Source organism: Falco naumanni, chromosome 4, assembly GCF_017639655.2.
Source record: "Falco naumanni isolate bFalNau1 chromosome 4, bFalNau1.pat, whole genome shotgun sequence".
Lineage (NCBI taxonomy): Eukaryota > Metazoa > Chordata > Aves > Falconiformes > Falconidae > Falco > Falco naumanni.
Window position 1 is genome coordinate 75,401,917 of NC_054057.1, and position 13,161 is coordinate 75,415,077.

Sequence of the window (13,161 nt, forward strand, 5' to 3'; positions counted from 1 at the left end):
GAAGGGGGGGGACACACGACATAAAATCCAGAGAGGCAGTGGAGGGGGGGGAGAATGAGGGTTCGGGTGTGCGTGACCCCCACGCCAGGCCTGCTTTCTGCTTCCCCTGATTCCGCAGTGCCCCTGTGAGGAGCAGGGGGGCTGCTGGGGGGCTGTGGTTTATATGGGGGTTGTGTAACTTTTGGGGTACACAGTTCTGGAGGGGTGCTTAAACCGGTGAGGGGCTGTAGTCTGGGGTGTGCATGGCCTGGGATGTGCATAGCTTATGGTGTGCATGGACTGGGGGGTGCGTCACTTGGGGTGCCTGTAGCCTGGGATGCCGGTAGCCTAAGGTGTGTGTAACTCAGGGTATGCATGGCTTGGGGTGTGCACAACCTGGGGTGTGCATGGCTTGGAGTGTGCATAACTCGAGGTGTGCATGGCTTGGGGTGCCTGTGGTCCTTGGTGTGTATGGTGCCGGGGGTACATAGCTTGTGGTGTGCGTTACTTGGGGTGTGCGTACCCTGCGGTGCACACAAGTCGGGGTGTGCACAGCTCGGGGCGCACATAGGCCGGGGTGCGCATATCCCGGGGTATCCGCCGCTGGGCTGCGCGGGGCCCTGCACCGCTGGGGGTGCACCCAGCCGGGTCAGCCCCGGCCCCCCCGCCGCTGCCAGCGCCCGGCCCGTGTCGCCCCATCCCGGGGAGCCCTAGTGGGGCGGGGGGCAGAACGGCCACCGGGAGCCGCGGGGAGGGGAGCGGGGGGAGCGAGCCGGGGATGCCCGGAGCGCGCGCTGCCGGTGTCTCCGGCGGGGGGGTGGGGGGGTGAGGGGGGGGTGGGGGGTCCGGCTCCGCCCCGGCGCCGCCATTGGCGGAAAGTTCGGGGCGCGGCGCGGGGGTGGCGGCCCCGCTCCCTGCGGCCGGCCCCGGTGCGGGCAGCGCTGCGGGCAGGGCCGGGCCGGGCCGCCCCGGGGCCGCCGCGGGCGCGGCCATGTGGGCGCTGCGGGCGCTGTGCCTGGCCGGGCTGGGCGCCGCGCTCGGGGGGGGCTCGGCCGATCAGTGCAGCTGGAGGGGCAGGTAGGCACCGGCACCGCGGGGGGGGCACACGCGGGTCCCCGGCTCAGCATCCCCCGCGTCGCAGTTCCCCGGGGAGCTCCCGCCGCCCGCGCACGGCCGGGGGGGCTGCCCGCTGCCCCCCCCCCTCCCCCCCGCCCCCGCTCCGGGCAGGCGGACGCCTCCTGCATCCGTGGGGCAGGGTCATGGGTGGGATGCTGAGATGTCCGCCTGCCTCAGTTTCCCCAGTGCTGGGGGCGGCTGCCCAACCCCCCGAGGGATGCTGATCCCTGAGGTCCCCGCTTGCGCGCCCCTTCCCTCAGCCCCCCCCCCCCCCCCCCCCCCCCCCCGAAAGGCAGCTCTGCGGGCGGTGGGGCCCCTCGGCAGGGCCCGGAGCGCCGCTGGCCGCGGCGGGGGAAAGCGCCGAGCTCCGGAACAAAGAGCCGGGGCCCGGCAGGAGGGGCTGCGGCACGGCCCACGCAGGGGGCCCGGGGGGCTACGGGGCCAGGCAGCCACGGGCAGCGTGGCCGGGACAAAGCACCCCCCCGGCTGCCCCCGCCTGGCTTTCCCGCGTGTCCGTCCGTCCGCCAACCCCCCCCACCGCCCCGCAAACGCAGCGGACAGGACGCGGCTCCGGGCACCGTTTACACGCAAGCCCGAGTTCCACGAGTGTGTGTGTGTGTCGGGGTGTACCTCCCCCCCCCCCCCGCACCAACTGGGGATCCCCCGAAGTGGGAGCATGCAAGGGAACAGGTGACCTCAAGGCCATGGGCACCCTGGTTGGGGTGCTGTGGGAGCCCACCCTGGGTGTGAGGGGGGCTGTGCTGCTGTGCCCTCCCCCACCAGCCCCTCTGGGAAAGTGCTGGGAAACAGGAGCACCCCCTGAACGATGCACTTGCACCCCAAGTCCGAGGCGTCGAGGGTTTGGTGCTATTCCTCCCCGTGTTCATCCTGCATGGCTCTGTGGAGGTGCTGCTCGGGAGTGCCAGGGTGCTGCTGTGCTGGGGGGGACATGGGCTGGCGGGGGTCCCCATCACCCGGGGGTCCCGGCTGATGGGGGCTGCTGTGCCTCGCAGCGGGCTGTCGCAGGAGGCTGGCAGCGTGGAGCAGCTCTCCCTGCACTGCGCCGAGGGCTCGCTGGAATGGCTGTACCCCACAGGGGCCCTTCGCCTCCGCCTGGCCCCCCGCCTGCCCCCCACCACCGCCGCCATCAAGGGCAGGAGCCCCCAGCATGTCACCGCCTGCGTCAAACCTGCCGGCACCTTCCGAGGGGCTCAGCTCTACCTGGAGAGGGAGGGGGTGCTGGAGCTGCTGCTGCCGGAGGCCCCCCGGCCCCGCGTCCGCTGCTTCAGCTGGCTGCCCCAGGAGAAGGTGGCTCTCTTCCTGCAGGCCACCCCGCACCGCGACATCAGCCGCCGCATTGCCGCCTTCCGCTACGAGCTACGGGGGGACTGGCTGGCCCGCCCGGCGCTGCCTGCTGCCAGCCTCACCGGAGAAGGTGAGTGCTGAGCATCCCAGGTCAGCTTGCCTCAGTTTCCCCGGGGCTGCCACCACCTGCCTTGCCAGGCTGTCCCCAGTGTGCATGGCGGTGAGGGGATGGAGGGGCTGGACCCGGGGCGTCCCCCACCAAGGCCAGGCACCGGGAGCCACCATGGTGACGGGTGTGCTTGGCCATTACAGGAGCGTGCCGGCCGTGCAATGACACCGAGATCTTGATGGCCATTTGCACTAGTGACTTTGGTGAGTGCAGTCCCTCCGGGTGCTGGGGGAGTTCCTGGGACTACCAGAGGAGGGAAGGAAACTCAAAGTGGGGGGGCAACAGCCCCGCAGGCAGTCCTGACCTCCCCTTCCTAGTCTTGGGGTGAGACCACCAGTGTCACACAGAGGCTGCTGCAGGATGGGAACGGGGATGGGGATGGGGACAGGGGTAGAGATGGGGATGGGATGGGAACAGGAATGGGGATGGGAACAGGAACAGGTTTGGGGATGAGGATGGGAGTGGAGATCATGGGGGTGGGGATGGGAACAGGGATGGGAAGAAGGATGGGGATGGGGATGGGGACAGGGACAGACTGACACCTCTCCCTGCCTTCCTCCCACAGTAATCCGTGGCAGCATCTGGAGCGTCTCCAACGATGCGGAGCTGCAGGAATCCATCATTGGGGTGAGCGCCTCCCGCATCCACCGCCAAAAGTTCCCCCTCTTCCAGGCAGGGGGGAGGCCAGGACGGCCAGCGGGCAGCATCCGCACCCCACTGCGCTGCGGGGTCAAGCCCGGCCCTGGCACCTTCCTCTTCACGGGGTGGCTGCATTTCGGCGAAGCCTGGCTGAGCTGTGCGCCCCGCTATAGGGACTTCCAGCGCATCTATGAGGGGGCACAGCGCACGCGCCAGAACCCCTGCGAATTCCCTGTGGACTGAGTGGCTTGGGGAGGGCAGCCCAGCCCCACGGGGGCTGGGGGGCTGGGGTCCCACGGGCAGTGAGAGCATCCCTGGGGGGGACACAGGGGCGGCGTGCTGGCAGGGATGGTGCCCAGAGAGAGTGTGGCACTGCGATCCTCGCTGTGTAGCCAGGCTCCGGCAGCACCCGCCACCGGGCTGGTGGGGTCCCAGGAAAATCCTGCCAGAAGGGAAGGGATTTTCCCAGGGCGCACTTGCCCATGGCCCCCAGGGACATGCCCGGGTGAGGGGTGCAGTGGCATGGGGCAGTGGGTTGGGGGCTCCCAGGGGACCGGGGTGCTGCACGCTCGGGGTGTGCATGCTCAGGGGATGCTGTGGGGTACGGTGGGACCGGCATGATGGGGGCAGCCACCCCCACCCACCGAGAGGGCTCGGCGGCAGGTGGCCGTGGCAGTAGGTGGCCGTAGTGGCAGGGCCAGGGGCACAGTGGGCATGGTGGGGTGTGGAAGGGCCAGGAGGTGGATTTGCAAAGTCAGGGGTGTAAGGGGGTGTGGGGCAGCAGCGAGCCTTGCGCTGGCCCTGCCTGCAACGCGGGGCACAGGCAGGAGCCACAGGGCGGATGCCAAGGAAGAGGAGTGAGGCCGAAGGGAGCGAGGGGGATGGCAAGGTGAGAGGAAGACTGGTGCAGGGAGCAGAGGTGTCCCTGGTACAGCCAGAGCAGGACCAAAGCACCGATGCAGGAAGATGCCACGGGAGCAGGGAGAGGTCGGGCTGTGCCACCCGCCACCGCTAGCCTGAGGCTGTGGCCTCGGGGCAGCTGCCAAGTCCGGCTGTGCTGGGTGGCTGGCGATGGGGCACGCCGCGCCAGCCAGGGAGAATTTTTGACCGTGGGGGTGGGGGGCATTGTATGTGCACTAAAGTTATAACAATACCAAATTTGTGACTTTTTTTATAAACTGAGCTGTATTTGTAGCATGTGTGTGGGCATCTCCTTTCTTTAAAAAGCTGAGCAGGATGTTTACCAGCAGGTGCTGCAGGCAAGTGCTGGTGCCGGTGTGTGCCATGGTGCAAACCCCTGAACCCTGCCTCCCTCTGTGCCAGCTCCAACTACTGACCCTGCCTCCTGCGGGGCTGGGAACAGCCCTGCGATTTATTTTTATATATATATAAAGAAATGCGTTGCTATTTCTCGGTGCTGCGTCCCTGGTGTCCCTCGGGGTGGGTCACCTTGGGGTTCCTCTCCCTGGGTATCACCGAGTGAACGAGGCCCCGGGCGGTGGCCCCGTGCCGGGTGGGTGACCCCGCTGGTGGAGCTGCTGTCAGGACCGATTCTCGTCAGAGCCACCGGCCACAAGGCCTCATTGTGCCGGGCTGTGAGGCACCGGTTTCCCAGCCCTGCCCGCTGCTGCCCCACCGCTGCCCCCCTCCACGGGGGCTCCGGCCTCTGGCTCCAGCTCCTCCAGGCTGCACAGGCATCCCCAGATGGTGGTGAGGGGCATGGGGCCCCCAGCTGGGCATGGGACATGGGATCCCCAGCCAGGGACCCTTCCTCCCCATCAGTGGTGCCCACAGGGGCTCAGTGCTGCAAAAGCTCAGCCCCTGAGTGCCTCCCCAGCCCCCCCTGAGCCCCGAAACCACCCAAGCCAGGGTCACGGCACACATCAGCTTGTGCTTTAATATTTTTACAGTATTCTCACAATAACACCTTTTCAAATACCTCCAGCCAGGCTGAACCGCCAGGTATTTGGCACCCTGCTGACCATAATGTGCTTTTCCTTGCCAAGAAACCATTTCCTAAGAGTGCTGTTGGCTTTGTAGTTTAATGAAATATATCTCTGTGTGTGTGTATGTATGTGTGTGTGTGTATAAAATGATCTGGTTGTGGTAAGACCCTGCCTGTGAGCTCACAGCTGCGAGCCTTCCCGGTGGGTTTGATACACAACACATGCTTCCCCTTGAGAAGAGTTTGATGCTTATTTTATGCTTTACTGCCAAAGGGCTGGTGCTCATTTTGGGGCCAGGCTGGGCCCAAGGGCAGGATCTGGCCCTGGGGGAGACTGATGCTCCACGCCAGGCTCTCCAGGATGCCAGCATCCCCCTGGATTTGGCGACAGGCAGGAGCTAAGCAAGGCAGGAGGAAGGGGGAAGGAGTGGGAAACCCAGTGGAGGAGGAAAAATGAGGCTGAAAAAGCAATAAATGAGGTGCAAAGGGAATTGTGCTGCCCACGGCATCCTCTGTATGCACCAGGGGTAAATCACGGCTGCTCTGGCCCCACCGCAATCTAGCGCATTCCTCTTGGCTAAATTACAGCATTTAATGCGCCAAGCATCCGGCAGCTTTCTGTCCAGCAGCAGAATCTTGTTTTTCTTCAAATCTGTTTATTTGGCCAAACCAACTCACTCTGCTGTGGCGGAAAGGGCGGTTATTCTGCTCATTCTCTGCTACAGAGGTTTTCGTGCTGTTTTCGGTGCCCTCTGCCCTGTGTCAGGTTGGGTCGGCCGCCCTCGCTTCCCGAGGCTGCTGGCTCCTGTAGTGGCTGGGCCCCGGCCAGGGCACAAACGCTTCCTACAGCACCATCCCACAGGGGGACCAGGCAGCCGGTGCCTCAGTTTCCCGACTGTAGGATGGGGACAACAGCATTTCCTCACTGCTTGTAGCTGCCGTGGATGGGGCAGCACCCTGTGGCCCCATCGTCCCCTTCTCCCTGGGGCTGGTCATCTGAGCAATTCCCCAAAAGCAGAGTCCGGCCCCAGCCAAGCCAAATTCCTGCCTGGCCTCTTGGCATGGAGCACAGCCACGGAGAGTAAAAACATGAGACAAACTTCATCCCAATTTATATTTCCTCCTCAGGATGGAAAATGTGGGATGCAGTGCAGTGGCGGGCGGGGGGAGCAGGCTGGGGACCACAGTGTGCCGAGGGCTGCTTTGGGCAGACCCGATGGGAGCTGGGTGTCTCTGGAGGGGCAGCTGGAGCCCAGCCAGGCTTGGAGAGAAGGCTGGTGATGGTGAGGGGCTGCAGCAGCACCCTGTGAGCCCCGAGAAAGGTCCCCCTGCGGGCATCACGATGCCCACCTGGCATGGCTGCCTGCAGCATCCCGAGGGACCGCCCAGCCAGACCTGCTCCAAAAGCCCTCCACTCATCCACCCACCCCCTTTGAGGGTGGGGTTGAGGATGCCATGGGGAGCAGCGCCCCAAAAACAGCTTCCTCCGTGGAAATGTGCCCAGGGCTCCTCATCCCATGGGATCAGTCCCATCATGGCCCCAGGCATCTGGCTGGGGGAGGACACACATCCCAGCCCAAGGACCCCCCAAGGACCGTGGAGCCCTTTGGTCACGCTCCCGATGGGTGTCCACAGTGGGACAGCAAACCGGCGAGCAGCGGCGCTGGCAGGGTGTCCCTGGTCCCTGTCTCCATCGCACAAAGGGACCCGCCGTTTCCCGCCATTCGCCCCCAGCCCTTCTCCCCCCTCTCCTGCCCCCTTCGCCCTCCTCCTTCCCGGCCGCCGGATAAAAGCCCGAATGTGTGAATCGCGGGGCACAAAAGCAAGGCACAAAGGCTGCCGGCCCCGCTCAGCCCTCCTTGCAGCCCCCCGCCCCGAGCGGGGACCTGCGAGCTTTGCGCCTGCCCTGGCGATGTCTGGGCAGCCTGCCTGCCCTGCCTGCCCTACCTGCATCGCCTGCCCCACCTGCCTTGCCTGCTCTGCCCGCAGGACCCTAGAGCCCAGGAGGTGGTATGGGGCAGGGGGATGCCCCTGGGACCAGGGGTCCTCAGTAGTGTCAGGAAGATGCCCCTGGGGTTCGGAGATGCCCCATAGAGTCAGGATGATGTCCCTGGGACTAGAGGATGCCACAAGCTCAGGATGAAGCCCCTGCGGTTTGGAGATGCCCCATAGAGTCAGGATGATGCCTCTGGGACCAGGGGGTATCCCATAAGCTCAGAATGGCGCCCTCGGCGTTTAGGCTTGTCCCATGGTGTCAGGATGATGCCCTGGGGCCAGGGGACAAGCAGCAGCAGGTAGGATGGGACAGTTTGGGCATCCGCATTGGGCAGCAGAGAAGGGACCAGAGGGCCAGCCCAAGCCCTGGGCAGGACGCAGTGAACTCTATGCCACAGCCCTCGGCAAGAGGAAAAGCAAGAGCCTGGTGACCCCAAGGACACCAACACCCCCCAACCCTGCCACCCCTTGGGGAGCTGTGCCTCAAAGCCTGCCATGAGGGTCTGCTTCCAGCCCCCTGCTTTAGCCAGGCCAAAGCCAAGCCAGCATCATCCCTGTGCCGGGGAGGGATGCTCGGTGCTGGAGCAGGACCCTGGCCTGCAGCGGGGCCCCTGCAGCCCCTCACCCCAGCTCTCCCTGGTCAAACGCGCCTGCGCCCGGCAGGCCAGGCTGCCGACAGCTGGCGGGAAGGAGCTTTCCCAGCGCATAGCGACAAATTCCTGGCGGTCAGGGCTGCTTTGCAGCCGCCACGGTCCCGGCGGGGGGAAGCTGCCCTGGAAAGAGACGGATTACAAGCTCTTTGGCTCTGGCAGCGCATCCCAACTGGTCCCCTCGCATGGCCACCTGCTCGGCCCGGCACCCAGAGATGCTGCCTGACACCCCAGGGCTGGGGCAGAAGGGGATGCTGTCACTCCCCTCCTCGCTAGCCCTGGCCAAGTCCTGGGGGCCCAGCAAGGAGGGCTCAGCCCCTGCCTGGGAATTGCTTCGTTAATTAATTTGCTCTGCAAGCATCACGGGGGCCCTTGGGCTGCCCCAGGGACCAGCTCATCCCCATGGAACATCCTCCTGCTCTGCAGCAGCGGCCCCCTGGCCCCCCTCTTCCTCCAGCTCCTATTTCTCCTGATTTTCTGCTCCCTCTCAGCCTTAACTGGCTCCACCTGCCAGTGAGCACCAGAAAATCGGAGCAATCCCCGTGGCCCCCGATTTGGTTGCAGCCGCACTGGACCCTTTACGGCAGGGTGGGGAGGGGAACAGCCCTGGACAGTATTTCTGGGCTGTACGAAGGGTGTAGGGGTGGCTTTTCCTCCCCGGTGGAGCCCCTTGGCTGCTCCAGGGCATGAGTTAATGGGGTCTGGTTGTCGTTAAGCGCCCCAAGCTGCACGCCTTGGTTTGAGGGTAGAGCACGCGTGTGCATGCATGTGGGTGTGTGTGCATCCTTATTCCAAGGGCAGAATGTTTAATTCCCACAAATAAGGGTGAGCTTGGAGCAGGAACACGTGCTGGCCTTTGGCAGCAACTCCTGTGGTTGCTGCCTGCTTTGGCTCGTCAGCAAAGAGGGTCTCCAGGCAGGCCAGTGCCAGCAGCTGCTGGCCGTGCCATCCCCAGGGCCAGGGAGGTGGGACTCCTGCTCCCCTGTGCCTCAAAGCCGTTCCCATTCTGGTGCTGCCCATAGGGTTTATCTCCTCTGTCCGCAATCACGCGTGGGCAGTTGATCACGTCCCCTGGGATGCCAAGGCATGCCACCAGGCTGGTCACCCTGTGGCAAGGGCACAGGGCACCACTGGCCATTGCACGGACCCCCAGGGCCACCCCCCAAGCTCTCAGGGGACACCCCAATACGGTGCTGGAGGGGGAGGCCTGCAAATACTGACCCAAAGGCCAAGGGGGCAGCAGGGGAGGAAGGCTGCGGCTGTGGAATCCCAGGCGAGATGATGATGTGGCAGCAAGTGCCAGGGCGGGCAGGGAAGCTGCCTGCCCTTTGTGTGCCCGCTCCCCTAATTGAGCTGGTTTTGTTCCTGGGTTTGGTTTGTGGGGGTTTTTATTAATTGCGGGTGGGCAGGGGCTGCCCTGGCTGCCCGCCCCCCCCCCCTCCCCGGCCCCCTGCTTCCCACAGCCTGGAATTTTCCCACAGTTGCCGCTCCCTCGCAGCAGGAAACCCACTGCCTGGGGCACGCACAGCAGCCAACAACTGCGCACAGCCACGCACAACCACACATGCGTGTGAACAACTCTGCACAGCCTTGCGCAGCCCTAACTGCCGTGCACAGCTGTGAACAACTGCACACAGCCGTGCTCAACCATGCACAACCACACACAACTGTGCACAGCTGCACAAAACTGCATGGCTGTGCACAACCACGGACAGCAACATACAGCCATGCACAGCCATGCACAGCCATGCACAACCATGCACTGTCACACCGAACCATGCACAGGTGTGCACAGCTGTTCACAACTGCACACAACTGTGCATAGCTACGCATAACCATGAACAATTTTGTACAACCACACACAACAACCATGCAGAACTGCACGCTGCCCTGCACAGCTGTGCACAACTGCACACAACCATGCTCATCTGTGCACAATCATGCACAACAGTTCACAGCTGTGTACAGCTGCACAGAACTGCACAGTTGCATAGAGCCATACAACCACGCACAACCATGCATAACTGCATGGGACCGTGCACAGCAATGCACAACTGCATGCAGGTTCACGGGACCATACACAACCATGCACAATGGCACAGGACCATGCACAGCCATGCACATTGGTGCAGGACCGTGCACAACCGTGCACGGCCACACACAGCCATGCACGATGGCACAGGACCTTGCACAGTCATGCACAGCCATGCACAACAGCACAGGACCTTGCACAGCCATGCATGATGGCACAGGACCCTGCTCAGGCGTGCACAACTGTGCACAACTGCACGGGACAGTGTACAGCCATGCATAGCCACACACAGCCGTGCCCAGTGGCACAGGACAGCACACAGCCACGCACGACCATGTGCACCCACACAGGACCGTGCAGAGCGGCGCAGGACCGTGCGCACCCACGCAGAACCACACGGAGCGGCACAGAACCGCGCAGAGCGGCGCGCAGCGGCCCGGGCTCGCGCAGCAGCAGCCGGTGCCGGTGCCGGTGCCGGTGCCGGAGCCGGTGCCAGTGCCCCGCAGCCCGCGGCGCGGGCGGGGCAGCCGCAGCTCCCGGGGCCGGCAGCACTGGAGCTGCCCCCGGCGGCGGCGGAAGGCGGGGCCGCCCCTTCCGGCAGCCATGGAGCCGGGGGAGCCGGGAGAGCCTGGGGAGCCGGCGTGGCGGCTGCGCGACGGGGATGCGCTGGGCGGGCGGGGGCTGCTGGAGCTGGCGGTGGCTAGCGGAGTGGCCGCCTGGGCCACCTGGGCCGCCTTGCTGATGCCCGGCTTCCGCCGGGTCCCCCTGCGGCTCCAGGTACCGCCGCTGTCCCCCGCCCCTCCCCGGCCCGGCGCCCCCCGCCCCCCTGACCGGCCCGCTCCCCCCAGGTGCCCTACCAGCCCTCCGGCCCCCAGCAAGTGGCGAATGCCCTGGCCCTGCTGCGGGGCCGCTCGGGGAAGACGGTGGATCTGGGATCGGGAGACGGACGGCTTGTAAGGGCGGGCAGGGGGGTGCTGGGGGTGCTGGGGGCTGCCCCGGGATGGGCGAAGGGCAGGGAGGGGGGGCTGGACTCACCAGGGGGTGGGTGGGAGGGAGCCCCCCAGGCAGCTGCTGCCCTCCTCCTGGCTGTGGTTTCTGATGGCCCTCCTGGTATGGTCCTGGACCATCCTAGCTGGCCCTAGACAGCCCTTGGTGGCCATAGATGATCCTAGCTGGCCCTAGACAACCCTAGCTGGCCCTAGACGGTCTCCAATGGCATCGCACACAGCGAGCAGAGTGGGAATGACTGCTCTAGGATGAAAGAGCCTTTGCATCTGGAAGGTGCTGAGGTCTGAGGTCACCCTCCCTGTGAGCCAGCGGCCGGGAGCAAGTGGAGCTGGGCAACAGCCCCTTGCCCCCCAAATTGTCCCCCAAACTCGACACAGAGGTTCATTTTAGTTACAACTCTCTCTCTCTCTCCCCCCCCCCCCCCCCAGGTGGTAGAGGCTTATAAGCAAGGTCTCAGACCAGCCGTTGGCTATGAGCTCAATCCCTGGCTGCTGTGTCTCTCCAACTACCGGGCCTGGAAGGCTGGGTACCACGGGAAGGTTTCCTTCCTGAAGGAAGATCTGTGGAAGGTAACAGTGTCCCAAGGGTCTCGCTGTGCTCAGCACTGGCTGTAGCTGGAGCAGGGCCAGGGCTTGGTCTGCAGCTTCAGACAGGCTTTGCTGATGGGTGCTTGCTCCTTCCCAAACCCACACTGCTTCCAGGAGGTGGAAGAAACATCCTCCTTTCCAGGGGAACACCAGCCTGGGCAGCCCGTGGCTGGCTGCTGGATTTGCAGGCAGCAGCACTCCTTGGCGCAGATTCAAAAAGAGGGTTTAGGTGCTGCTGACACATGGTGGCCTTTAGAGCTGTGCTGCTAAGGCTGGCGTTGGGTACTTGCAGCCTGATGGGAGAAAACCCAGCAGGGAATGTGGTTCTGGGATGCTGCCGGAGGCAGCTGTTTTTGCAAGAGGCACTGTTTTCACACCCAGCTCCCAGTCACACCAACACATCCCTATCCCACATGTTATGGGGCATCTTTTGCTTTCTCCAAGGTTAGGAAGATCACCCTCAAGGCATTCTGCCACTTGGAACAGTTCCCCCCAGATTCCACCTCTGCCTGTTGCTTCTTTCATTCCCCTTTTCCTTCTCTTTTAAGGTGAATCTTTCTGATTGCTACAATGTGATCGTGTTCCTGGCCCCCAGTGTGGTAAGTCAGTCCCTTGCACCCCACCTGTTCAGAGTGAGCTCGAAGGAGGGTTTTCTTGGAAAAGAGAGATAATCTGGGACAGTGGCAAAGACTGAAAAATAAAGCGAAGTAGGCATTGCTATGAGTGAGCAGATTGGTGCTCTGCACCACTCGAATTTATAGAATCATAGAATTGTTTAGGTTGGAAAAGACCTTTAAAATCATTGAGTCCAACCGTTAACCCAGCACTGCCAAGCCCACCACTAATCTGTGTCCTTAAGTGCCACATCTACACGTCTTTTAAATACCTCCAGGAATGGTGACTCCACCACCTCCCTGGGAAGCCTGTTCCAGTGCTTGATATCCCTTTCGGTGAAGAAATTTTTTCCTAATACCAAATCTAAGCCTTCCTTGGTGCAGCCTGAGGCTGTTTCCTCTCATCCTATCGCTCATTACTTGGTCCTAGTCCCAACCATACACAGGGCTAGTACCAGCCCTACATTTTGGAAGCATCTGTGGTTGATGCTGCCTGCTTGGGACCCACCAGCTGTGCCGAGAAGCTGCCCTGTGGTCGTTGGTGGCACTGCCACTATGTGACTGTTCCCTAAGGCCACTTGGCCCTTGGCTATCTTTCTCTCTCCAGAAACCTCCTCTAGCCACCAAGCTCCTTGCAGAACTCCCTGATGAAGCCCGAGTGGTGGCTGGACGCTTCCCCTTCCCCTCCTGGACCCCTACCAACACCCTTGGGCAGGGGCTGGAGCAAGTCTGGGCCTATGACATGAAGGAGGTGCGGCGAGCAGCACAGAGGGGAAGCCCAGTCTAATAGCAGCCTCATTAAGCCTGGCGTGAAGGGTCAGCAGCGGCAGGGGTCAGAGCCTCCCCAGCCCTTGGGCTCAGCTCAGGACAGCAGCAAGAGGGCTGCTTGGCCAGGCTTTTTCACAGGGACTTGCAGGATGGCAGTTCCTCGGTTTTCCGAGGAGTGGGCAGTTTGGGGGAAGCAAGGGAGGTGGAAGTCAGACCTAGAAATCCTGGAATTATTGCAGGACTTAAGGGCTAAAGCTCCAGTGCCTCTTTCTGTACATTTGCTACTTTATTTCTAGGTCATTTTTCAAAATAAACATTTTGTCGCTTCTTCCCTTGAGGCGTTTGCTTTGCCTT

The 13,161-nt window shown here is 63.3% G+C and overlaps 2 protein-coding genes across 2 annotated transcripts; both read left to right on the forward strand.

Annotated features, from left to right (window-relative positions):
- Window positions 1-786: 786 nt before the first annotated feature.
- METRN (meteorin, glial cell differentiation regulator) lies at window positions 787-4,402 on the forward strand. The gene is made up of 4 exons (XM_040590395.1): window positions 787-1,056; window positions 2,109-2,530; window positions 2,713-2,772; window positions 3,135-4,402. The coding sequence occupies exons 1-4, from the start codon at window positions 971-973 to the stop codon at window positions 3,449-3,451; spliced, it is 885 nt and encodes a 294-aa protein (XP_040446329.1). The 5' UTR covers window positions 787-970; the 3' UTR covers window positions 3,452-4,402.
- A 6,025-nt stretch (window positions 4,403-10,427) lies between these two features.
- Window positions 10,428-13,144, forward strand: ANTKMT (adenine nucleotide translocase lysine methyltransferase). Its single transcript, XM_040590404.1, has 4 exons — window positions 10,428-10,607; window positions 11,267-11,407; window positions 11,974-12,024; window positions 12,647-13,144. Exons 1-4 carry the CDS (start codon window positions 10,434-10,436, stop codon window positions 12,824-12,826), a joined length of 546 nt encoding a protein of 181 aa, XP_040446338.1. The 5' UTR covers window positions 10,428-10,433; the 3' UTR covers window positions 12,827-13,144.
- Window positions 13,145-13,161: the final 17 nt, after the last annotated feature.